This window comes from Falco punctatus (genome assembly GCF_963210335.1).
Source record: "Falco punctatus genome assembly, chromosome: 12".
In the NCBI taxonomy this organism is placed as follows: domain Eukaryota; kingdom Metazoa; phylum Chordata; class Aves; order Falconiformes; family Falconidae; genus Falco; species Falco punctatus.
The window spans coordinates 34,368,931-34,394,498 of NC_137592.1; the positions used below are offsets into that span (position 1 = coordinate 34,368,931).

Here is a 25,568-nt window from a genome sequence, read left to right on the forward strand (position 1 = left end):
CACCCCCCGCAGGGGCTCGGCACCGGGCCCTGGCAGACCCCTGACCCTCCCGGGAGGACCCTGGTGCCGGCGGGCGGGGGGTGGGGGAGAGCGTTGCCATGGCAACCCCGCCAGCAAGCGGCGGCCTGGGCGGGCGGGCGGGCAGGCGCGCGCGCGCCGAGCCGCGCCCCTCGGCGAGGTCGCGCGGGCCGCGACTTCTGCGCTTTAAAGAGCTCTGCACCACGCCCTCCGCCCCGCCCCGTCGGGGCCGCGCCGCCGTTTCCATTGGCTGGTCGTAGGCAGGCAGCCGCGCCCTTTTCCCTCTGCGATTGGCTACCGGCCAGCCCGGCTACCTCCCTCTCGGTTCCCATTGGCTGCTTACCGAAGCCTCCAGCCTCGCCGTTTCCCCGCTCCCATTGGCTTGTCTGCCGCCGCAGGCCGCGCCCTGACTGGCCACGGGCCTCCCGTCGTCGCGCCTTTCCACGCTCCGGTTGGCTGCCGCGGGCCGTCCCGCCCCGCCGCGCGAGCGAGCGAGCGAGCGCGCGCGCTGAGGCGGAGGCTGGCGCTGAGGTGAGGGGCTCGGGCCGCCCCCCATCGCCAGTGTCGGTGGCGGCGGCGGGATGGCGGCGGTGGCGGCCGGCGCGTTGGGCATGGGCCCCAGCCCCGCCGCAGGGCCCCCGGCGGTGGCCGGCGGGGCGGCGGCGGCGGCGATGGCGGTGGCCGGCCCCGGGCCGGTCCCGGTGCCTATGAACCTCTTTGCGACGTGGGAGATCGATCGTTCGGCTCCGAGTTGCGTGCCCAGGTGAGCCGCGCCGCCCGGGGGCCGCCCCGCGCCGCTGAGGGGGCCCGGCGGGGGTCGGGCCCGAGTGGGGCCGGGGATGTCGCGGGTGGCGGGGAGGGGGTCGTTCCTCCGGGATCGGCGGCCCCGCAGCATCCCTGTCCCGCCGGGCCGAGCCGAGCCTGGGGCCGCGGTCCCTTGGCGGCCGCTGGGCCTCGCTCGGTCGGGGGCTGGATGCCGCCCGGCGTGGCGGGGCAGCGGCAGCACCGGCGGCCGGCAGGGCTGGGTGTGCCGGCTCCGGGCCACGGCTGCCTTGACTCCATGTTGCGGCCTCTGGCTAGTGTCTGCCGCGATGGCCGCGGAGGGGCTGGGCGCGGGGTGCGTTGTCGCGACCATGCTGGTGTCTCTTCAGCCCCGAGGTGCGTGACGGCCTTACAGCCGGTCCTCGGGAGCCAGCGATGGCCGCCCGGCGTCCGTGTCGCCGCCTGTGTCACCTGTGCGCTCCAGGTGCGCAGCAAGCAGGTTTCACTGTGCCGCCAGCCGAGCTCACAGTTGTGCCTCTCTCCGGCAGAGCTGGAAGACAGGGCAATGGTGTAAACGTTGCTGCAGACTATGGTTAGGGGTACGTCCAGGCTTGGTGTGCTTAATGGGAGGAATGTGAAGACCTGCCTTGGAGCCAGGAGGATGTGTTAATGAGCTGGGTGTCTTTTGGCCCGCTCATCAGGCATTGATTCAGGAGGTCCTCTCATGAGAGTTAAGGGGCAGATTCAGGAAGTCAGTCTGCACCCATGTGTCTTTGGGCTGGTGGAATGTTGTCTGTTCAAGCGCTGCATGAAAACTAGAGGTGTAAAATTCAAGAGGGGAAGAATAAATTGTTCATGTAGGGCAGGAGGACACCAGTCTTTGTGAAAGGGTGATGAGTTTGTAGGGAGAAATTCAGTGATTGAGTAGCAGGATGGGTCGGAGTAGAAATGTGCTGAAATACTCCAATCTAGAAGAGAAAGCCTGTGTGACTGCAGTGCCCCAGGAGGTCCTGGACTGAGCAGGCAGCAAATGGGAAGGAGTTTGCCCCATGTGTCTGTGTAAGCCAGCACACCTTTTGATGACACATGCTGAGGCTGTTGTGTGGAGCAGGAAGCAGTGATTGTTCTATAGCTTTGAAGTGGCTTGAGGTATTGTTATTTGTGGGTAGGTTACTCCCAACTTGGAATTTGAAGAGCCGGACAGAATTACCAGGTTGACTTCCTGCAGAAAGAAGTCGCACATTAGAGCACAGAACTTAGTGATGGTCAAGTTGTGTGTATGTACATAGTCTTCACAAATGGAAATGCTGCAAGAGCTAGAGGGAGGAGGAACTGCTTTGGGCAAAGCAAAGACAGAATGACTGGGAATAGTGAGACCGAGTTTAGAAATGGGTTAAATTGGTGGTGGGATGCCAGTGGGTGAGCAGAAATGGTATGTCATCAGTTTGAAAGTTGTCTGAATAACTGCTCTTTGGCCCAATGAATCCTGTGCTTTTTCACAAGGACGGTTCCCATTAGCATTGTGTAGATAGATGCCTGTTGTAATGCATGAGTTTCTTTGTGTGTTGATAGCCACGGGGGCCAACCAACACACCAGCTTCAAGGAAATTTCTGTAAAATTAATCTGAAATTTAATCTCTGGAATATCTTCACATGCAACATTTGTTAGGATGTGAAGAAGCTGATGGAAGCTGATTCTTCCTTTGAAGGCCATGGCGCTAACACAGTGTGCTGCTGTGCTTATAGAGTCAGCAGGTGTCTGGAGAAGTCCTGTTGGGCCACAGTGACCAGTGTGGGACCAATGCTTCTGTGTTCTCTAGTCTTCAGCTAGACCAAGCTTTCCTGAGTGAGTGGGTCAGAGGTGGCCAGGCACCTGTCACGCAGGTAGTTTGTGTTCACTGAAACTAAAGGGAGATCAAGCCGCAAATCAGAGCTGGGTTAATGGTGTATCTGTGCACTGTGCTTACTTATTACTTGTGCATATTCTTCCTCTACTGATCTGCTTGTATAATGTTTTAGTCTTGACATTATGTTCTTCAAGGTAGAAACCGCTGTACTGTCCCAGTGCCCGACACAGGTGGTCTCTGGTCTTACTGTGCTTTGGGGGTGGTAGTGGTGGCGAAACAATATTCATTCAAGGGCAATAATCCTTCTCCCTTGGAACTCTCTCTCTCTTATGTGTGTGTAGTCTCAATTCTTCCAGACCTATGCATATCTAGGGGAAGGATAACTTTGTACTGATTTTAATGCTATAGAATGTGCTTTCTTTTTCTAGGCTCTTTATCGTAATTCTTTGCTGGCCCTGTGCTCCTTCTCAGGTGTTTCATCTTCTGAAAATATAGCTCCGACTGCTGCAGGAGCAGGACCGCGCTACATCAGCCTTGTGGGGTTGCTCTGTTTGGCTGTTGATGCAGGACAGTTGAGAGGTTGTGCTCAGGCCTTCAGGATTTCAGAGAAGCAGTCTGGCCCAGTAAAAATAGGCACTGTGAAGTGTAAGCACCAATGTAATGAATGACAGTAAGACTTCTGGTGCCCTGTAGGAGGATCTTGGCTTTCTAAGATGAACTGTTGCCCGTAATGGAAGTCTTACCTGCTGAATCAGGAATGCGTGACTGACCTAAGTCCGCATGTACTTTTAGAAGTTGCCTTGCTGTCAGAATGGAGGTATCATCCCTCCTGCTGGGGTCTTTCTCTTTTCAGGGCCAAGTTGAGAAATCTATGAACTCTTGATGCCCTTCCAATGAACTGAGTAATCACAGCCTAGGCCCAGCTGCCTTTGGCTCAAGTGGCTCTCAGGGGAGGCAGAGCTGAATTTTCTGGGCAGCAGGCTATTATGCAGAGAGGCAGAAGGAAGTAAACACCTGGAAACCAAGAAAAATGCTCTTTGCATCTTCAGGTGGGCTACCTGCTGGGATAGGGATTATTGGCTTCCCATCGTGATGCCTCAGAAGGAAAGCAAGCCTGGTTGATGCTACAGGGTGTGAAGCATGCTTTTGCAAAATTAGTCAGTCAATCAGCCTTAACTTCAACTCATAGTTACCTTAGTAGAAGTCTTCATAGCAGTGTTCTGAGGTGGGTTTATTATCTTTATTTTGATACCATGCAAATAAGTACCCTTAAGTGTTGTAGCAGGTTTTCACTGTGTGGGGACTGCAAGAAATGAACTAGAGCTTTGCTGAAGTAAAATGTATGTCCATGTCAAGGTAATGTCTTAACTGTATTGTCATTGTTTAGTATGCTGATCAGGCAGTATGTTTGGAAAAAATGTGTGAAAGGACTTTGTGCAAACATGCTTGGGGTCTTGTTCTTTCTAAGCAGTGGTATTTTTCAGCCTTTCTTAATAGGACTGCTCTTCCTTTTTTTTTCCCTTTAGTATCCAAGAGCTTATAAATGCAAGCTCTTAATTAGGAAACAAGATAAGATTGTGTGATTGTGTTCACTCTTACTCTTTTTCCTTGACACAGCTGTTGTGTTCAGTGTTACGTGGATGTTGTTTCAGTGATAAGTCATCACATTTCTAGTTGGAGGTGAAAGATACGAGTTGTGTTTTGGCTAATGCGTCACTATTGTTGAGCTCAGGTTGCAAAGGTGGATTCTGCCTGTACAAATTATGCTGTGAATGGCACTGCAAGGATTCAAATACACTACGTTTCGTCCAGAGTACTTCGTATCTCGGTACGATGCATGAGCTCAAAAGCATTCCAAGTCTTGCTGCCACCCACACAGTGTGCTTGAACATACTGTCCTCTGCTTATGATAGTTAGAAAAGCATTGACTTAGGGAAATGTGTGTGGTTTGAGCTCACTTTGTGAAATTGTGTATGTGTACCTTCAGGACATTGTGTTTCAGAAGGTGCTCTTTATTCTCTACCTCTAAAACTTCCAAATACGTGCTTTGGAAAGTTACAACCTAATGTATTTCTTGCAGGGAGAGCCATTATTGCAAGTACAACTGGAAGTATCCCATGAGTGCCAACTACAGGGATCCTTTGAAGTGCCATGAGGTGAATGTTCTGACCTCTGCAACCCTGTTGTCCTGTTTGGGCAGATGGTATCTATTACCTGACACCTCATGGAGAGTAGAGTAAGACTCCATTTGTGCAGCTGGTTGCAATGCTTTCCTTTGCCTGAGGTCGGGAAAGCCTTGCAGTGAGTAGCGTGTGTCATACAGTGTGGAGGAACGTGCTCTCCTCTGGCACAGCTGCGTTCAGCTGGGTTGGCAGCACCTCGCAGCCCCATGAAGTGGGCTGTGCTGTCAGCTATGGACTCCAGGGTCTGTTTTCTCTCTGCAAGGAGCACTGCCTATCTTTTCTACAACCCCTAAGAGTCTCCTTTCCTGAAGCTGCTTAGATGATGAAGAGCCTCTGAACTGGGTGTTCCTTTAAGAAACACCTATTCCAGCTGGAATAACATATATTTATTTATCTGCCTGAGATGTTCTTGAGTGGTTTCCTGGGTAAATCAGGCATTTTCATGCTAAACTTCCAACCTCAGCAAAATCTGCTCTGTTTGGGTAAGCTACAGAGTTGCGCTTCTGGGAGTGTTAAATGATTCCAGATTGTTCCCTCAGAAGGTACTGTGATGCCATGACAAACCCGAGTAGCTCCACTCCCGGAGCGCTTGGGAGAGGCCACAGTTTCTTGTAAGGAAACAGTCTCTTGTAACTGGTGATATTTGCCCTGTCTGAATGATGATTTCCTTTTAGTCCTAAATAGAAAACAAAATGTTCTAAACAGCCATTGGATTGCTTATTATTCTTAACATTGTGGGCTTGGCTACAAGCCTGCAACATGAGAAATCTGGTGTGTCTGTCCACTGTCTGTCACAGGAGCACTTCTGGGATTTCTTCTCTGGCAGTTATGTTTCCCTTCTGAGCATACGATAATTGAGTTGGTGTCTGTTATTCCTTCTTTCTGCTCATTAGTGGAACTTGGGACAAGTGTCCCCTGCCAGTTTGATTGATGGGGGTGTGTGCTCCTTTCAGAATATTAATAGTGACTTTCCTGAAGGCTTAATTTTATTTGAAGTACCTGCCACGCTGCCTCCTTCCCTTGCTCTCCAGTGTTTCATTCAATAGTTAGGCTGGGTTAGCTCAGTTGTCTGATGGCTTATCAAAAAATGTTGCATTGTTCTGATTGTGCTAGTACGCTATGAGTGCTCATTCCGCTTCCTCTGGCATGTTCATTTACTTGGGATTGATTGCCAACAGCCACGTAGTATGCATATCGTGCACCCTTCTCTGAGATGGAGATCCCCTGACCTTTATCCTGTCGAGAATAAATTGCTGAGCACCGGTATCTTATGGGGTTCCCAGAGCAGATCCATTCTTTGATGAAATCTGTGCTGATGCTTTTGTGTAATTGTTTGCAACATGAAATGATTCTAGATTGAATGCCTGTCTCCAGTCAACTTCAGAAGTAGTTATTGCCAAAAAAGAGGTAGAGGTGAGAAACATACTGCATTTTATAGTATGCCAGATGAGCATCTGAGCAAGGCTGTTTCTGAATACCTTGTGTTCTTATTTGGTCCAAGCTTTCAGCATCCCAACTGATGAGGAAGTTGTGCTTTTGGTTTGGTTTGGTTTGGTTTGGTTTGGTTTTTTTTAACTACATCAAAGCTGGTGGATACTATTTTGGGAAACAATAAGTGAGAATGTCTTAGTCCTCTGTGTGGGATGTGGCAACAGGAACCTGTGTCTGTCTCCAGAGAAGCAGACAGCTTAAGTGATACTGCTGCTGTAGTTAGAAGTCTCTTAGATGAAGCTTTGATGTTTCAATATACTCATTGCAGTGGACCCGAAGGAGCGATGCAGTATTTCACGTACCTTAACGCATTGCAACTGTGGTTCCAGAGACCACTCCCTGCTCTGCAGTGTGATTCAGCCTTTGTGGACGTAGCTCAAAATTACACGGGCTTTTTCTGCAGGCCTGTTGCAGTGCCATCTCCTTTATAATTTACTGCCCACTGTCATCTCTTGTGCTTTTTCTGCTTCTCCTGTCTCACGTGGTCTAACCCAGTGAGGGATTCTGTTTAGTAAATAAGAACTCCTGTTGTATTTTGGCTGCTATTCTAGTTTTTCTAGGTTCTCCTTATTTTCCTACTCATGCCGATTTTTACACTTCTGTAAATCCTCCTTTATCACACTTCTTATTCTTCAGTGTGAGCGTATCTTAAGTAGCATGAGGTCCAAAGCCAGTGAGTGTGGAACCATTTTCTGGACAAAAATAATGGCCTGGTTCCCTGCCCAGCTGTGGTTTTTTAACTGTTTTTCTGTGCATGTGGTAACTAAATTCTCATCAGTATAGGCAGTTCGGGATGATGGCAGAGCTCATGTCTTTCGTTTCATTTTTCAAAACTGAAAAATACTAACAATGAGCTGTGGTGCTGTTACAATGGTAGCAGGGTTAGAATAACAGTAATTTGAAAAGGGTTCTGCTACTCTTTTTCTGTTCTTTAATACCTTTGCTCTACCAGGGGAGGAGATAATGTTTGCCCAAAGTCTCTCATGGATTCTTCTGCTGTCTGATTTTCAGTAACAGTTCAAGTAGCGTCTCTGAATCGGTATTGTTTAGATCAGGGTTTTTTTTAGATTTACATTAATTATATATTTTTAGAAGAGCTCCCTTGTATTTATTCTGCATTTCCCCCATGTTTCTTCAGCTGTCTTCTGGTAGTTCATTTATTTTCTACTTTATTGATACATATACATCCACTTTCTTCTCATTGCTCCTTTCCCTCAAAAGCCCTGCACATACCTGCTGGTAATTTAGGTACTGTTGTCACATTTTTTTCCTTGCTTCTTGACTTGCACACCTGTAATTGAGTAATCTTTGGTTCTGAATCTTAACTTTTCTCTTTTCCAAGTAGTTTGCTTTTTTTCTCAAAATTTAGAGACTATTCCTCATGAAGCTGCAGTGACCACATCTTGTTCTTGTATGGCTTGTATTTTCAGCTGGACTGTGTCCTTGATGTGCTTGGGTTGTTTTTTAATGGCTTTTAGATTTTTTTCCCACTTTTTTTCTTTTGTTAGACTTTCTGAATGTTCTTGTATGTGCATCCCTGAAATAGTGTCACATAAGTTGACATATCTTTCAGTCCTCTCATACCTTACGCTAGAGGCTGCCTGGTCCTTCCTTTCTTGCGTGCTCCTTTGTCAGAAGGAGACTCCAGATGGCCGTTTGGATTTCACAGCATACTGTATGTATGAATTATTTACTAATTTTTTCTTTGATGTTTGTAACGTCCCTTGAGTTTTCAAGCTTTTTCTCTGCCTATTATGTTCCTTAATTTCCCATTGGACAGAAGTATGACATTCCCATTACTCTGCATTTACACTTTGTTCATCTCGTCTGTGTATTGATGAAGTGTTCATACTTATTTGGGGGTAACTATCTGTTGCAATACTGTTTTGTGGAAGCATGGACAAGTCACTCTTATTTCTGGGACCTGCTGCACCCACAAGGATTTGAGCAGAGAACTGCATTGTATAGGCGCTGGTTATTAACAGCTTGCGTTGCAAGTGGATGAAAAGCCTACACACAAATTTACCAGTTTTGGTGGGAATCACTCTTTTGAGTGAAGAGAAGCTGTGCAACTCACCTCAGAATTAAAATATATTGTTTTAAAAGTAAAATTTTTTTCTTACAGTTATGAAGAAGCCTCAAAAATCGATACCCGTGCTGGTTTGACGCTGTCTCTTCCACAGGCCTGTATCACTGCTATTGTATCACTTCAGTCTCTGCCCTGAGCTCTCTTCCAGATGTATCTTACCATGGTACCGTGTTCCTGAGCCTGCAGGTAGTCAGATCTAAGGTCCTTGGCAGCTCAGGATAACAGCAAAGGAAACAGATGGGATGTTTGGTGTGTTTGCTGCTTCAGAGGTAGCAAGCTGTAATGAAACCTTAACTCTGCATTCAGCATTGGTAGGAAAGTTGTTAGACTATGTGTTACAGAAGCTGCAGTGTGGCACATTCCCTTTTTGTCAGTGTACATGGAGATCTCTACCAGGGTAGTCTGGACAGTGGAGGATGGCCTGTGTTTCAAGTCACCACAGCAGGGTTTGCCAGACAGGTGTCTACTGGCACTTGAACAAATGCCTGCAGCAGAGAACTGAAGAAAGTTGGTGTGGATCAGTGAACTAACCTTGACCTCATTTCACTGCTTTTCCTCACCTGGCTGCATTGGCATATCTCCAGCGGACTTGGAGGTGTACCCCAGCAAGCTCTGCCGGGTGATGAATTTCAGGATGTGGCCTGTCCTGCATTCCTATTAGCACTTTCAAACTTGGTTGAAAGATATTTGTCACTGTGTCTGAAGCACTTGTTCTTTTCCTCCTGTAGACAAGGCTGCAAGTGTTTTTTTTTTTGTAATCGCTACCTGCTTCTTTGTGGTGGTTAATTCATTAACATATTTTATTTTAGCCTGGAGACAGTGAGGGAGCTGTTTAGCAACAGGTATGGTGGCAGACTGCTAGTGCTGTGGCTCTGTGGAGGTGCGATGCACTTACACCTTGCCATGCCATTGACTGCTGCTCTTGGCTAAGCTGGCAGTGCAGCACCTTTTATTAAAGCAGCCTTGCATCTGGGGACACCTGGTGCAGCAATTCTGCACATGCGGACAGAAAAGTTCAAAATCAGTTACGTTTGTGAAAAAAAAAAATTCTGTGGCATTAGCCACACTAATGCTGATGCCTAGTTTCAACATGGCTAAAATGAGAGAAGATCCATGTGCTGCTGCAGACTTCCACTTTTCTTCTGTCTGCCCTGAGGTTGCTTTTGGGCAGACCCCAAGCAAACAGCTGGAAGTTCAAACACAGTGATCTTAAGTAAAGCAATGACCAGTTAAAGATGTGATGTTTCCCAAGTAACATACCCTTCTGTTGTTTATAAAAAATAATTTTAAAATGTTTGTTGCAGCATGTAGCCTTACCACTGACCTGTGGATTGTTCAGTAAGCTCTTGCTAACATTTCTAGGGAGGCTGTTATGCGGCAGTAACAAATTCGGTCACATGGTTTTTGTTAAACAAGTAACTTGTTTGAAAATAGAGCAGAAAGATGACCTTGTGGCTTGGACACTGAAGTGAGACTTGGATTCAGATCCAGGGTCTGAAGTTGCTTGCTCTTCTTGTAGTTCAAATAACCCTTTCTCAGCCTGAAGCCATAGCTATGACTCAGATTCCTGTTCTCCTCACTTTGTTCACAGCTGCTTGTTTCCGTGATGCAGTGTTGCTGTTTCCTTGTGTGTGCTGGGTCGACTGTATAGTTGTATGGTAAAGCAGAAGTGATCTTGAGGTGTGGCAGGGGTGCTCCCAAAATCAATGTCCTGCAACACATTGCCAGTACTCATAAAGGAAGAAATTTGTCCTTCTTGGGGAAAAAGAGAGCCTTGCAGGACTATCCATCACACTCTGGTGTGTTTCCCTGAGCTGGAAAGATGAAACTGAAGCTAGAGGAAATGGCTGGGGATTCTTCCCTGTCTTCCACAGACTGGAGAGCAGGGCTGGGAAGCCTGAGGGTGCTTAGAAAGGGGCAGCTTGGAGAGAAACCATCTGAGTGCCAGATCACCAGCAGAGGTTTCCTTGCTGTCTAACCAGGATGCTGCCGGCTGGGATTTCCCTGAACAGGCTCAGAGGACCATGGGAACTAGTGGAGTCTGGAGAAGGGTTTGGGGAGCAACATGTGGAAATCAGTTGGGATTTTTTGGACTTTCTGCTGAGGTTTTAAGGGCTCTTCATGCTGAGGAAAGACATTGCTCCTGGTAGTGGCAATTAATATCTGCATAGCTTGCAGGAGAGAGGCTAATGGCTGTGTGACTGACTGGCATGCTGTGTGTGCTGGGACAGGCTGTCTGGGCAGATACTAATGCTCCCTCACGAGATGCTTCTTGACAATGCGCTTATTATCTGGAAATCAGCTTGTGTGACAGGAGGCGCCAAGAGGCTATGGCGGTGTCTCATGTCCTGTTGCGGTAGATGCTGCATGATGTGCTATAATGAAATGCTGCCTATTCTGTGGGGGTTTTACTCCATGCTTGGGATAGAGATGGGTGAGAGGCAAGTGGAGGTGAAGTGATTCATCCAACAGTTAAAAAGTGGCAGAGACGGATTAAGTCTCACTTCTCTGCCTGGAACCAGATCTTAACTCTAAATTGCTTCCTTCTGTAAAAGCAGTGAAGTCTCACTGTAGCAGAGCCTGGGGATGTGGTTATATCACTACAACTCTCCTGTGCACATGGTGGGGCAGCAGTTGTTTTGTATGGTTTGACCTCAATATTTTCCCTTTTGTTCCCCCCCCCCCCCTCCCCCCTCAATGTTTGGGCATTGTGAATAACACAGCAAATGAGTTGTAGCCTCACACAGGAAAGGGATTACACAATGCCTGTCCAGCTCTCTCAACTTCTGATCAATTTGCCTGATCTTGTCCTGACTTGCCAAGGGCAACTGCCTCAAAGAACAGTGTTTCACAGAAATGAGTGGTTAGAGGGAGGTTGGAGGTCCTATTAGATCCCCTGTGATGGAGAACTTGGCTCTCTTCCAACTCAATCTTTGCAGGTTGATGTGCCTGGGTGCATTGTGGAAGTAACTCTCAGCCATCCTCAGGGTTTGCTGTCTTTTTCCAGTGGAGTTGTATTTAGAGTCAGGAGGGGAAAAAAAGGAAAGAAGGCAGCCTGGAAAGAGCTGATATAAGTGTGGGAAAGGGGGTGGGAGGGAATGGTGCATTTTCAGGCTAAGCTATTTCATGACTAGCAGCAGTAGTTTAAGTGACATTTGAGTGGTGATCTTTCCAGTGATGCATCTGTGTGGGTATTTAATGCAAAAGGGTGCGGAGTGATGGGGAGAATGGTTTCCAGGAGCCCGTTTCATTCATTGTTTGAGCCGCAAGGTGCACTTGCTCCTTACATACATAGGTACATGTGCTTTTAAACCAGTGAGGTGAGAAGCCTCAGCCATGAGTAGGAGGCAAAATTAACAACTCTAAACACCCCTTGTAAGCAACTGAAAGAGGAAAGGTTTAACAGCCCCCCTGCTCCTGCCCCCTGCCTTACAACTTCTGCCTACACAGAGCCTAGCCAAGAGGAGGGAAAGGAAATCTCTTAAACTTATTACTGTTTATGACTACAGTAAGCAATCCAGTTACTGCCATCCTTTAATCCTGACACTGCTGGGCCCCAATTAGAACAGAGAAGTCTTGTTTTCATACCCTTGCAGGCAGGGTTGTGGTGTCTGTGAAGGAAATCACCAAACCTTTCTGCTCCCTGACCATTGCCTGAAGAAACTGTGATGACACTTCACACTGCCACTTGGAGTTTGTCCAAGGAGTGTGAGAACAGTTGGCCCCAATATTTGAGTCCTGTCTGTCCGTTCAGGTAAGGAGTGACTGCCTGGCTGCCACTGAGTTCTCCAGCCTCTCTTTTTAAGTGACCTTGGCACTTTCTTCGTAGATCTAATGTCTTTGGGGGGAAGTTTCAGGCTTGTAGCAGATCCCAGTACTTCCTTTCTCTTGAGAAGAGGAATCTTGGAAATCATGTTCCAAAGACCACTTCTACCACTGTGGCCATGGTTATTTGTTCTCTGGGTAGCTAGCAGAGCTGTGAGGTATGTGGGAAACTGGGCCATAGACTGTGGTAGCTTGCCCAAAGAACACTGTTCCCCTGGTAGCCAGAGGAATGGTGTTCTTTGGGCAAGATGCAGAAAAGCAAGGTGGTTTGTGATGGGATAGCAGAAGTGGTTAACATCCCAGCTGAGCGCTGCTGTGAACAGAAGGCAGAGCAGTTAGTTATTGGCCCCTAGAAGATCTTCTATTCTCTTCTGAAAAATGATAAGGCACTTGTGTTGTGTCCAGTCCTGACTGTAGTGGAAAACACTCCTGTTGACATGAATATGACTAGGTTTTGAATCCCAGCTGACAAAACATTAATAACTCTGCTTAATTACAACCTGTTTTTTTCTAATACTCTGAGCGTAAATGATTTTTCAAGGAGAGCTGGCTGTGAGATGTCAGAGGTCTCTTTGGGAAGAAGGCAAAACTAAGTAGATCAAGGTTTAAAATCCAGGGTAGCTTTGTCTGAGAGAAGCTCCATGGTCTCTGCCTTCAGAGTAGATGTGATTTCAAGCCAAACAAACTTTCTGTTGAGGTTAGAAGTATTCAGTGTAGATCTCTTCCAGGGTGGTTACAGCCTCAGCTGTCCAGATGAGGACAGTTCTACAGAGCGTCTTCCTTGTGATACCTGATGGCACAGCACTCTGAAGGAGGTTATGAAAAGGACGTGTAGAGTTGTGTGTTATTTTGCCAGTGCTAGTCATATTTGATTGTATAAGTTGAACATGTGAGGTTTCAGAATTCAATTCCTGTTATCCAGAACAAACATTTGCTGCTGACAGCCCTCTAGAAGGATCCTGGAGTTGTCATCAATGCAGGTGAATTGATACCTGATACGGTTTCTCTGTCTGAACAGTAGGACAGGGAGCAAGATGAGGGACTTTCTCAGAAGCAGCAGCAGCAGGTAGAACAACAAATGCTAAAAAAAGGAATCTTCTTTAAAGGCAAAAAAACCCCCCAAAAACAAAAGATAGGTTGGTGACAATGTGAGGTTTTTCTAGAAGTACCTTTTCAGTGTCCTGGCTCTTGGTTCCTGACTAACTATGCAAAATGAAGCGACTGAAGGGGAAATAACTTACTGCTTTCTAGGGTTGAGAGAGAATATCAGATGCCTGAAAGGAGATTTTTGAACAACTTCATCTTCTTTTATATTGCAATAGAAAATCTTTTCTTCCCACAAAATAGGTGATGTATGTTCTGTAGAAGATCTATTGCTCTTTGAGTATGTAACTGAAACATGTGCGCATATTTCCACACCCCACCCCACCCCCCCAAAAAATATGGACGCGCTGCAAAAGACCTTTGAATGTGAGCTGTGGTGATGTGACTGTTAGTCCTTCCTGCTTCTCCCTGTACCTGTGGACTCTTTTTGAAGGCCCAGCTCTGTGTGCTAGCTTCCATACCTGTAGGATGTTCATGGGGTTTCAAGTGACATTTGCTGCTTCTGAATGATACCTTGTGATGAAAGGTGGTGATGGAGAGTATTTGAAATGCTAACTTTGAAGCTCACATCTGTGCAGAATGCTTGGATTTACCAGCAAGCTTGTCCTGGACATCACACCTGCACTGTGCTCTGCCTGCTGCATATCATCCTCCTTCTCTTGAGACAGAGGTTCTCAGCCTTTAAATCTATGTAAGCAAACAAGTTGCTAGCTGGCCCTGGCCACATCTCTAGTGCAGGTCTAGAGAGAGGGGGCAAAAATAGAGGAGAGCTTGTGTTCTATCCCATTGAACCCAAAGCCACTTTAGTATGACCAAAGCCCGGTAGGAACACAAGCCTATGGTGTTTGCTTAGGATCTCTCCGGTTGCCACAGTTCTCAAGGCTTTCTCTGTTCCCTACAACATGCAGATTATATAAAGGACAGGTGATGCTGTGTGAGAGCCAGCCATGCCTTGCACTTGCTAATTTTCTTCCCTTTATATTTTCAGGTTTTGTGCTACCTTGAGATTTTCCATATTTCAGCTGTGGTACAAATATTTGGAAGGATTAAGCCTTAGTGTTTAGGATTAGATAAAAGGGATGCTGAGGGACGGAGTCTGTATTATGCCTAGTGACCTTGTTCTTGTGCTTGGACAGCCTGCATTGTTTGGAAGGAGAAGCAGCTCCTGAACAAACTGTTCATTGAGTAGGTCTGCTAATGACAAATGTTGTGGTGTGGCAGCTGCTAGTGACCTGGTAGTAAAACAGCCAGGCCAGTGAAACAGGGTAGCAGAGAGATTTTCAGGCTTGGGATTTTGTAAGAGATTGTGTATGACTGATTCAAAAGAGCTTTTTGGTGTTGCACTATGTTGCACTTAAAGCTGCGAACGTGCAGCCATTGCCAGTCTTTGACCTCCCAACTTTGGTTTTGTTGTGCTGTCTGAAGATTTACAGCCTGAAACACAAGGATTTACTGCTTGTGCAGAGTTTCACCCCACTGTTTCACTAACATTAAATTGCTCCAATGGAGGACAAACTTAGAGCAAATTCACCTAAGTGGAATGGTTCCTTTCCTCTAACTTACACCTGCTGTGCTTTGGGGAGTGAACCTCAAAAGCTCTCTTACAAGTATGTATGCAGGTCCACAACGGGTATCCCCTAAATATGATTCTCTTCCCTAATGGAAGATCTTGAGACATTAGGGAGTAGGAAAACATTGTGCTCTTCCGTGTGGTTACACCTGAGAACAAAAGTGTGTAGAGTTGCCCAGTACCATAGTATTTCTTTCTTGCTTATCTTTCTTCCCCACCCTCACAGAATTTGGCATGTGCTTTCTGTTGCATTGATAGTAGGAGGTTTCCTGTAAAGCTTTGTGATTCTTAAGGTATACTTCGGTTTCTTTTTATTTTGCCTGCTGAGGTTATGCTTTTGGGGACTGTCATCCTCTGAATATTAAGGCTAGCGGCTTTCCTTCCCTTGAGAGTAAAGACCTGATTTTGAAGGTGTATACAGATTTTGCTCTGAAGGAAGGTGCCTAGTAAAATAAGGAATTTTCCATCAGGACAAACTCTTGTTTTCTTGGTGGCTGCAGCTTCTAGATGAAATGGGTGAGATGCTCCTAAGCATATGTTTTACAATCAGACCTGTCTCTATGCTGTGAATTACTGGGCTATAGCCAGTTACAAAATTGATGTAGAATCCTACTGCTGACTGCAGACAGCTCCTGAGGCCATGGCTCGAGAGTATAACAAACTTGCTGAGTGTTATGCTGTTCTTGAGGCACATACTTTATTGCAGATCTGAGAAAGCTGAGCTATGAGGTGTGTGGGTTTTTTCCCCCCTGTCCTTTGGGATGCATTTCAGGTTGTTTCTCAGTGGCTGTTGGCAGACTTCCAGTCTCCTTTTGCCTTGCTAAATCACCTGCACTGTGAGTAGTTTAGTAACTCATGAGAATTACAGCAAGCATAAGGTGGTATGATTGCAGTGTGTGAAATGCACTGTTGTGCCCTGGGAGCGGCAGATGGAAAAGCCTGCCTGGAAGTGGTACTTGGGGTGACTGGTTAGTATGAATTTGAGTGCAAATCCAGCACTAAATCCCAGCAGCTGACATCCCTATACGGAGGTAAGCTGGTAGGAGTTCTTTTCTCTCTTCTGAGTTAGTTCCCCTACCAGCCCAAAGGAGGATGGGGTCATGTGGCAAGGATGCTGAGAAGCCGCCCCTTCACAGAAGAGCATGGCCTGTTGGGACTCCCTAGAGCTAGCAGCAGTTCTGCTGGAAGGCAGGAAGAGGGTTTGATGAAAATCCACTCTGAAACATGGCTGCTGGAAGGATATTGGTTTTGATTTCTTCATCCATGGTAGCTGACTTCCATCTTCTCTTGTATGGACCTGGGTAGGGTTAGTCAGCATGTTTTTGGTAGAGAGGAGATAATCTGCCTGCTTTCCAGTCTATAGCGGGTGAGGGGAGAAATGCCAGCCTTCCAGGCAGTGTTGTTGCTAGGAATGAACACCCTTTGCCTTTACTCTTTCCTCTCAAGAGACCTCCTCTTGCAGTGCACCTGAAACCTTGCCCTATCTCTGTTTCCAGAAATGGGAAGGGGCATGCAAACTATCTGTGAAGTATGTGCTAGAAATGTTCATCTCCCATTGGTTGCTCTGCTTTTAGACAAAGCAGGGGGCTAGGTAATTACAAATTTTATTTCTCGGAAAAGAAAAAAATCAAGCTATTCTCAAGTAGAGTCTGAGTTCCTCTTAGCTGCTTCTCCCTGGGCATACAGAGGAAAGAAAAGCTGTCCACAGCCCTTCTGGAAGTTGCCTGTAAGTTTGGCTGACTGTGGTGTGAAGCAAATCCTACAGCTGCTTGGCTACCTTTCGTAGGGTTGTTGGTTCACTTGCTTCAGGTGTTAGGGGAGTGTGTTAAGATGAAGAGTCATTTGCAGTTCAAATATCATAGAGTTTCCTAAGTTGAAAGGGATCCATGAAGATCATTGAGCCTGACTCCTGACTCCATACAGGACAACATAAAAGTCTCGCGCTTTAACTGGAAATGGAGGCTTCCAAACCTTGCAGCAGGTCACACCATTAAGTCTGTGGGTTCAGGTAACACAGCAGTGGGGCCCATGCCAGGGAGGAGAAGGCAGGGAATGGTAAAGCCCACCAGATGACCAACCAGCCGAGCGCTTGGCACGGGAACTGACTGTGGGCAGCTTGTGCAGGTGCTTGTTAAGCTCTGCTGTCTGCTTGAGGTGCAGTAGAACAGACAGGTCATGGTATGCTGCGTTCTGGGTGCTTGAGAGTTGCGCCCTGCTGCGAGGTTGTGAGGATGGGTGATAGTAACTGCCCTCATTTCTAAAGAACATCTTGTAGCTCCATCCATGTCTGTTTGTCAGAGACTTGCAGGCCAGGAGTGTACGGTGGGGAAGGGAAGCTTTCTCCTACTGATTGTACTTTATTTTGGGAAAGGAAATCATTTCTAGGGAATGACTTGAGGAGCCATCTCTGGATTCAGGCAGAGCTGTCTGGGATGGGAATCAGAGCTCTTCAAAAAGGTGTAACTTTGCTTCTAAGTGTAAAGATTTTGGTGCTGTGTAATGCAACAAATTTGAAGTTGTTGAGTTTCAACTTTGCAAACGTTAAATTCAGCTCACGTGAATGGGTATCAGACACTGTGTTGCTGGAGGTGTTACTCGTGGAATCAGGCTGCTTCTTTGTCAGTTGAAAGAAGTTGCATCCAGTATCTGAAGGGGAGGCACCTTTTCAGCCATGTAGCCTTTTATTCTCTTGACATACTCATAAAAAGGGCAATAAATTTCAGAGATGGCTTGGCACCAGCCCAAGTTATTTTGCTGCTCACTGATAAAGGATGGCCCGTTTTTCTGTAGGCTTTTGGTGTGTTGCCATTTTCTCTTTGCCTGAGCAAATGTGGTGTTTGTGTATGCTCTACAGGGGGTCAGGCCAGACAGACCTTTAAGACTGATGTCCTTCCTAATCTTAAAAAAGATGGGCACCCACCCCCGATGGGAAGTCTTACATGCTGAGTCTTACAAGGTGACGTGCTAGATCCTGACACTGAATGGTTTTCTAATAAATATCTTCTGAAACATCAGCTTGCCTGCCCATGCCGCCTGCCCCCCCCGCCCCCTCCCCCGCCCCGAGAACATGTGTTTTTTGGCATCTCTCATCTTCTGCAATGCAAGTAGCGAGGATGTGTGACCTAAAGCTGTTGTGTGAGCTCTCATCACAGCACAAACAGCATTGTCAATAGAAATCTGTGTAGCAGATTGTGTGACTTAGTACAGGACAAAAGAGGTGAAGTAAAAGTACTCAAATAAAGCTGACAGTACTGTCTTGCTCAAGCTGTGTTTGCACTATGGTATGCTGAAGGAGGAAGCAGTGAGAGGCACCCCAAAATGGCTAATTGTGGTTGTCTTACCTTAACTGGGAGTCTTGCTGAGTTGTATGCTTTTCTGTTGGAGTGCTGGGTGATATGTGCAGTTGGCATTAAAAGTGCTTCCTTTGAGTGACTATGTGCTGGGTTGTTTCAAAAGAAAGTGGGAGAGTTTTATTCCTTCCTCAGGCCAAATTCCAAACCCACTGTACCTACACTCAGCATGACACCTGGGATAGAATGAATTGGCAGTCCCAGCCTTGCACCCTACAAACTGGCACCCCTTCTCTGGCACTAGTTGCAGTGCATGCCTGACTATGCAGCAAGCTGTCTCAGTGCTGGCCTGGAAGGAAACAACTTAGTATTTTTTAGTTCGTTCTTCGTCGGGTTAGCAGGTTGAGTCAGTTCATCGTGTGCTTAAGTACATGGTGGTGTTAGGGAATCACAGGGAGTGGAGAACAAGGCATTGGCTTCCGGTGGTGGGGGCTGTTGGCTTGCTTCACCACCTTCTCTGCCTGTACCTTCTGAAGGGGATGTCAGTGTTCCCAAAGAACTGGGGTGATGCTTGATTTCTGTGACTATCTCTTACAAGGGCCTGAAAATGACCCTGGAAATGAACTGTATGGACCCCTGGAGGCATCATAGGGGAAGCTGGCTATGAGCAGTAACAAGCTACCCCAGATACCCATCTGCTAGATGCTGCCTGTTACATGTTCTCTAATGGACACGATCTGCAGTGTGAGGTCCACAAAATGAAGCTGTGCTGTTCTGTGTGGACGGGCAGCTGTATGAGGAAAAGGTCTTTCTGATTTAGCCTAAGTGTGAACAGATTAAACTCTCTTTTATTTCTTCACAAATATATTTTTATTCATTTCATTAATGTGGCTAAGTAGTCCTCTTTACATTTTGTTTTGGGCTGGCTTCAATTAACAGTGATTTGGAGGATAACTGGGTAGAGTAAGGTACCTCTTGCTGAGTGCCGGTTCTAATGGCTATGTTATCAAGTGTCCTTTTCCCTGACATCTCCTCCAGGTGACTCCTTGAAGAAAATTCTCTCCAGAGATGAAAGTATGTCTCTAAGTGGAAGAAAGGCTCTTCCAAAAGCACCAAAGCATAGCAGAGTTGCACTGAAGCACAGAGATTCTCGAGATTGCAGCAGTGTGTGCATGTGTGAGAACTAATCTTTTCTTATTGTGTTTGAAGCTGTTACAGAATTTCCCAGGCACAGGAGGTGTTTTAAGCCCCAGTTGCCATGGTGTACCTGGGGCTGCAAACAAACCTCATTCAGCAAGTGAGTGGCAGGCATATTTACAGGGTTTTGCAATCTTATGCTTGAGACAGTTCAATCAGGAGTGCAGCTCTCAGTCAGAGATGTGTGCTGAACAGATTATCAATAGTGCTCAAATACCAGCTTTATCAAAAGCAGTGCAAAACCAAGAGAAAACTGCCAGAAACAGCTAACAAACCCCCACAGTTCTCTGTTCTATGACTGAAGAGTCATTCCTTTAAGCCTTTTTTGAGGGGGGAAGTAGACCTGGAGTCTGGAACCCAGTGTGTTAGTGAGCAGCTCTTTGTGCAGGATCCTCAAATAAAACTAGCTTGTGGGAGCTGCCTTTTGAGGAGTAAGCAGCATTACTCTGGAGAGAGCTGGTTCATACATAGGGTGGGCCCACAGACCCTGTTCATAGAGAGCCGGGGCAGGTACTATGTGCTTTATGTAGCTACCAAACCTGGAAGGAGAGGTGGCTGTGACTGATGCAGGGGCTTTTCATAGTCATGTGCCTGATTTCTGTCCTAAGAGCTTGGTTGTCATCTGTATCTTCTCGATTTTTTTCTTCATATTTTGTAGATGTTCACATTGCTATATTAGATCTCTTTTCTTGCAGGAAGAGTTAAGGCATATACCTTATGTTTCCTCTGTCAATGAAATGTGTGCATATCTGGGGTTTGTGATGTTTTGCAGGATTTCAGCTGCAGAGTTCTTGTATCCCACAGCATCATCAGAAGTGAGGCTGGACTTGCTGTCAAATTGATGTATTGCAGAGGGAGGCAAAAGCAGTGCTGACATGAATGCACATGGTAGATGAATCTCATGTTTCAGGTTATCTCTAGAATTGCTGGAAAAATTTGTACTTTCTACGTGGCAGTTACAAGCAGTCAGCAGGGCTGACAGGTGCAATTGTATTAAGTCTGATAACTCTTGCTAATGCTGTGAGCCAGAGGGATTGCGGTGTTGTCTGACTGAGGCTTAAGCCAGGTGTTTAATACCAAGGACTTAAGTTCAAGTTTCGAGAGCTCATGTAAACAAGAAGGCAGGGAAAATGCCATTTTATTTCTGGGACTTTGGAAAATGCTGGAAGACTGCTGTGTGAATTATTGCCAGCCCTTATAAACTGATTCTAAGGACTACTCACTCCAATAGGTGTAGTTTTATGTTTTTATTGCCTGTTCTGCTGAAGCAGCTCAGTCTACTTTTTAGCAGAGAGCAAGCTGGCTGTGTTGCGTACAATGTGCATGCTGCTCTGAAACCGATGCGTGTAGTCTTCAAAGATCTCCACTGTGTCATTCCCTGAAATGGAAAGATTGGGTAATCAGTCATGGTGTTGCTTCAAGTGTCTGCCCTTATGGTACCTTCACAGCTTGGCTTTGCTGGATGCTGAGCCTGTGCTGGATGTCTCAGCTGCTCCGGTGTCCGCTGGAGATCCTCCATTCATAAGATTGAACTGGGTTGATTGTACTTAGGCTTGCAATCCTGTCGCCAGAAAGCAGGATAACTGGCTGTCGTCCAGGTGCTGGAGGGCTTTGCTGTCTGAATTTTCTGAGTGTGGTGGTCTCCCGTGACATGGATTTGTGGAGTTGCTGTGGCAACCTGCATAGGTTCCCTCAAGTCCCAGCCCTTGTTCCTGGCTTCCCAATTAGCTTTGCTATTCATCCTGCTTGTGAGAGGGGGATTGGGGGTGAGCCTCGGGGCAGTTTGCCTGCTGGACAAGCAAAGCAGCCTCTGAAAGGGCAGAGAACCACCTGAGAGCCCGCCGAGCCTGCCTTCCCTCCCTCCAGCCAGGCAGATTAGCAAGAGCCCCTGCCTCTCTGCAGCCTCCCTGCTGCCTTGGCTGTGCGTATTCCTGCCGTAGTTAGAATTGTTGTCTTCTGGGCCTAATGCGTTTAGGTCGGAGTGACCTAAACCACAATTTAAATCAAGCTTTTTGGAAGTAATTTCAAAACTGCTGTTTTCATTTTAGGTGAAAAAATACTGGTAAGTTAAGCAGGAACATGGCTCTTGAAAGAGTGCTTGCCGCAGGGGACCTCATTCCTCTGAAGTTTGTTTGAGTGGAGTGTAGTTCAAACAGGGCCTTGAGCTAAGCCCTTGAAGGCAGAATTTTTAAAGCTCCCAAGGTAATTTAGGACGTGATGCTTCGTAGCAGAGGTCCTCCCTGGAACATGCAGCCTGTACAGAACCATTCCCCTTTGCTTCTGTGAGCTCAGCGTGCAGCATTGTTGGCTCCACATACTCACAAATTTTCTTCTGAAGCTCTGACTCCTCCTCATAAGGATGCCCACCAGGCCTTGGGTGGATTATCTCTTGGAGCGTGACAATGTGAATCACCAAACGAAACTTCCCATTTTACGTGGATGTTTTCTAACAGGTAAGAAGCTGATTAATTAAATGGTAGACACAGCTGTAATCTAGGAAAGTTAACTGTTGGAGAGAGATAGAAGTGTCTTTTTGTTTCTTTTAAATCAAATTCTAAAGACATCCTCATTACTATGCATTGTGGGGTTTGCATATCTGGGTTGACGTTTTCTCATCTTCTCTTCAGGATCTGACCACCCATCCCAGCATAATAGTCTTGTTTTCACGTTTCTTGTGAGGTGCCTAGAAATACTGTGTACTTAATGTTCAGGGCAAAGTAAACACACAGTGTTCATCAAAAGCTGTTCCAGATTTTATTTTTCAGTCCAACAGGTTCTGCATAACTGATGTCTTTTTGTGAATCTTGATCCAAGCACATAGTTTTCTCCCATTTCTGTGACGTTTAACAGCAGTTGTGGAGAAAACCCTAGGCTTAGTGAAATGCTGCTTGGAGTTCCAAGACAGCAAGCGTTGCTTATGTTTTGGGCTTTATATGCAGTTGAGATATGCGCTTGGGTGATGGTTATAACAGTTTAGAATTGAAGGCACTGGACTGTGTACAGCGGAAGTATCAGCTCCTCTTGGTGGCTTGGGGAAGCTGAAAGCATTGGAGTGTTTGGACCTGACTCTTCAATTCCCATCACACCTCTCAGTGATACCTGTCAGGGGCTGGAAGATACAGAACATGTGGAGTGGCCTTGACTAATGAGCTGGGTGCAAGGTCTGCTGGAATGCACAGGGCTGTTTTATCCTGTATACCTAGCAGATGAAGATGATAGAGCCATATGTCGTCACAGACCTTGCAAAGTCTTTCTGTAGCTTCTGAGGATTCAGTAGCCTCAACGTAGAAGTGGCAGGTTTGTCTTCGTCTAGGAGGAAGGTTGTTCTCAGCATCCCTACCCTCAGCTACCTTATTTGTGCCAGATCACCTCAACCCCCTGCATGTTTTAAGTGTGCTGGTAAATGATGCTTTCTTGAGACTATGTTGTTACCAGATGGACATGCATGTCTAATCATTTTGTGGTGCATGGTCACTGCAGTAGTTGTTTCTTTTACACTGTCCAAGCTGCACAGTTCACTTAAAGTTACTTTGACTTAGCTTTACACAGCCTTGAGCCTGGAGACATGCTGGGTAGTGTACGTGTGTGATAAAAATAACAGAGAAGCAAATATGTGATCAGGTCTTGAATTCTTGCAGAGCTGTTGGTGATCACAGAAACCACAGGAGTGTCATGTTACTCAGTTCACAGATGGAGATGCCTTGTAACGCCTGTGTGAAATGTTCCAGCATGCTGTAAACGTGGAGCCGGGACACTGCAGATGCCATACATGGATAGAGCAGAGCTGTTTGTTGAATGGTAGCACAAGTTCTGATCTTCAGTCTGGGCGCAGGACTGTGTGCCTGCTAGTGTCTGTACAGTTAACTCGCTGTGTGAAGAGGGGGTGTGCAGGGGGAGCTCTCACACGTTCGAGTTAGGTTTGCAGTCCACCTTGTGTCTCCAGGGTACATCCCAAACATACCCGAGTGCCTGTTCCCAAACTCCTGTGGGAGTGATGAGAAATGTAGTAGACCAAGGGGCAGGGAGTGATACCAGAGGCACAGAATTGCTGTTACTTGTTTCTGCTTTTGCTGTTTCAGAGTCATCTTAAATATTTGTGTTACATTTCATTGTGTTCTGCCTGCTGGTTGCCTTGGTCACCAGGGCTTTGGTAACTAGGACAACAAGATTGAGCAGGCAAAGGTAGAAATAATGGTAATAACTTTCTCAACTCTTTCTGCAATTGGCTTGTATGAACCAGTGTCATGCAAGTGAGTGACTTGTGTCATCAGCAGTCTGTTCTCCCTTTCTGCCTGACACATCCTGAAATCCTACTTGCAGCACCACCCTAACAGAGCTGTGTGCTGTGCCCTCCTGCAACTGGAAACAAGCCCACGAGCAACTTGTGAATGTTGCTGGCCACCTCCTTCCTGGTGCATGGAAGCCTGTGCTGGAGCAGAGTCCAAGGGGCACCTAAGGCAAGCCCTCAGGGGCCAGCACTTGTGTGCCCACCAGCTTGGTGGCAGATCCTGAGTGGGAAGTGTCGAGGCAGTGTGCCTGCTAGGATGAGGAGGCTGGCTCACAGTGGTGGAAGCAGCTGGTGGCTGCCATAAAGTTGGTTTCTTCCATAAACGTTGTCCTCTCCTGGAATAGTTACCTATTTGTTGGTTTGCTTACTGTTGAACTGAGGAAGGTCTGGGAGGTAGTAGTTGGTGTCCTCTCATTCCTCAGGTGACTGGCTTTTGGGTACTGTTTACAGTGTGGGTGTAGTTGGAGGTCAGCTTTTGATAAAGTTCTGCTTTGGTTTGAGAGCAGGCTGTTTATATTCTACCAGGCAATACTGAATCCTGATATGGGACAACAAAATCGTAACTCCCAACCCACGTTAGAAACAAGTTGTTCTGGGAAGCTCCCATGGAGCTGTATCCTGCTGTGTCTGTGCCTTGTTACTAATGCCTTTTCTGCAGTGACAAACCAGCACTGTGTTCTCTCCTCTGGAAACCCCCCAGCTCCATGAATTTGTGCTAGCAAGGCACTTGTCTAGGTATCCCTCACTGCTCTGTGCATTGGTCTCCTTTCTGCTTGTTTTCTTTCGTCTGAACATGATAGGGAGCCTCAGTGAGCACAGTCAAGGGATTCCCTGGAAGCACAAGGCTGTGGGCACCGAGTGCAAGCTTAATGGGCTCTCTTGAACACCGTCAGCCACCATCCCCGGTAAAACTAAACCTCCAAACAAACCCAGGAATTTGGCAGATCTGAGGGTTTCAGCAGCGTTTGGAGGAAAGGTTGTAATCTACTAGGCCTCTGCAAAGACTGTCCTTGAAGTGGCAGGGGAATACATGTGCAGGGCAGCAAAGGGTAATAACTGTGGAAAGCTGCCACTGCTGCATCCTTGCAAACATCAGTCCATGCTCCAGTAATGCATCCTGCTGCTTTTTGAGAAGAGTGCAGCCTAGACTAGTGTCTTGCTGCAAAAGAAACATTGTACTTGCTCTGCATTTGGTTTGGATTTCATTTACATTTTGAGCTAGATGCTCAAAATTTGTTATTTTTCATGTTAGACTACAGTACCTCAGTGTGTACGCTAGGCTTCCTTCTAATTCCCTGGTCATAGCTCTGTAGTCAGACTCCCATGACCAAGTCTCCCTTCTTCTGTGCCACAGTGCAAATTTGGGATCATCTGGCAGCACACAGAGAAGGGATGGAGGGACCGCCCCTTCAGCAGCAGTGGCCTTTGGGGACTGCAGCATGTCTGTCTTTTGCTCAGCCACAAAAAAGGGGAATAGTTTGGGCTGCTTTGCTCACTGATAAGGATTAAATGAAATTCCATTGCCAGCTGTGGTTAGTGAAGACTGTCGGCAAGGAACCTGCTCCTGATATTTCAGTTGGCTGTGTCCATGTTTGCTCCTTGGTCTAGGACAGATGATCTCTGGGGTTGAACACCAGGGTTTTGTGTGGCCGTGGCCTGGCTCAGAGAGAGGGTGTCCTGTGCTGCTGAGCCTTACCAGTGGCTCTCCTCTGAGAGGTCCCTAGCCATGCAGGGGAGGAAGCGGAGGATTTGTGCTAATGTGATGGGAGCAGTGTTGGCCTCTTGCTTGCCAGAGGCGTGTTGTGTCTGTAGTGGGACACAGGAAATCATAGGTCAGAAGTGTCACCGACAGGATAACTGCGAGCTATTTCTGGTACTGGTCATGGGCTCCAGTGAGTGACTGA

At 46.9% G+C, this 25,568-nt stretch overlaps 1 protein-coding gene across 3 annotated transcripts in view; it reads left to right on the forward strand.

Moving 5' to 3' along the window:
• The first annotated feature begins 458 nt into the window (after nt 1-458).
• Nucleotides 459-25,568, forward strand: part of LOC308071990 (phosphofurin acidic cluster sorting protein 1-like) — a 69,754-nt gene continuing 44,644 nt past the window's right edge. For all 3 annotated transcript variants that reach the window (XM_080408229.1, XM_080408230.1, XM_080408231.1), the window contains exon 1: nt 459-781. In XM_080408229.1, the coding sequence (XP_080264355.1) occupies nt 600-781 (182 nt within the window). In that variant the 5' untranslated portion in view covers nt 459-599. The remainder of the gene's footprint in view (nt 782-25,568) is intronic.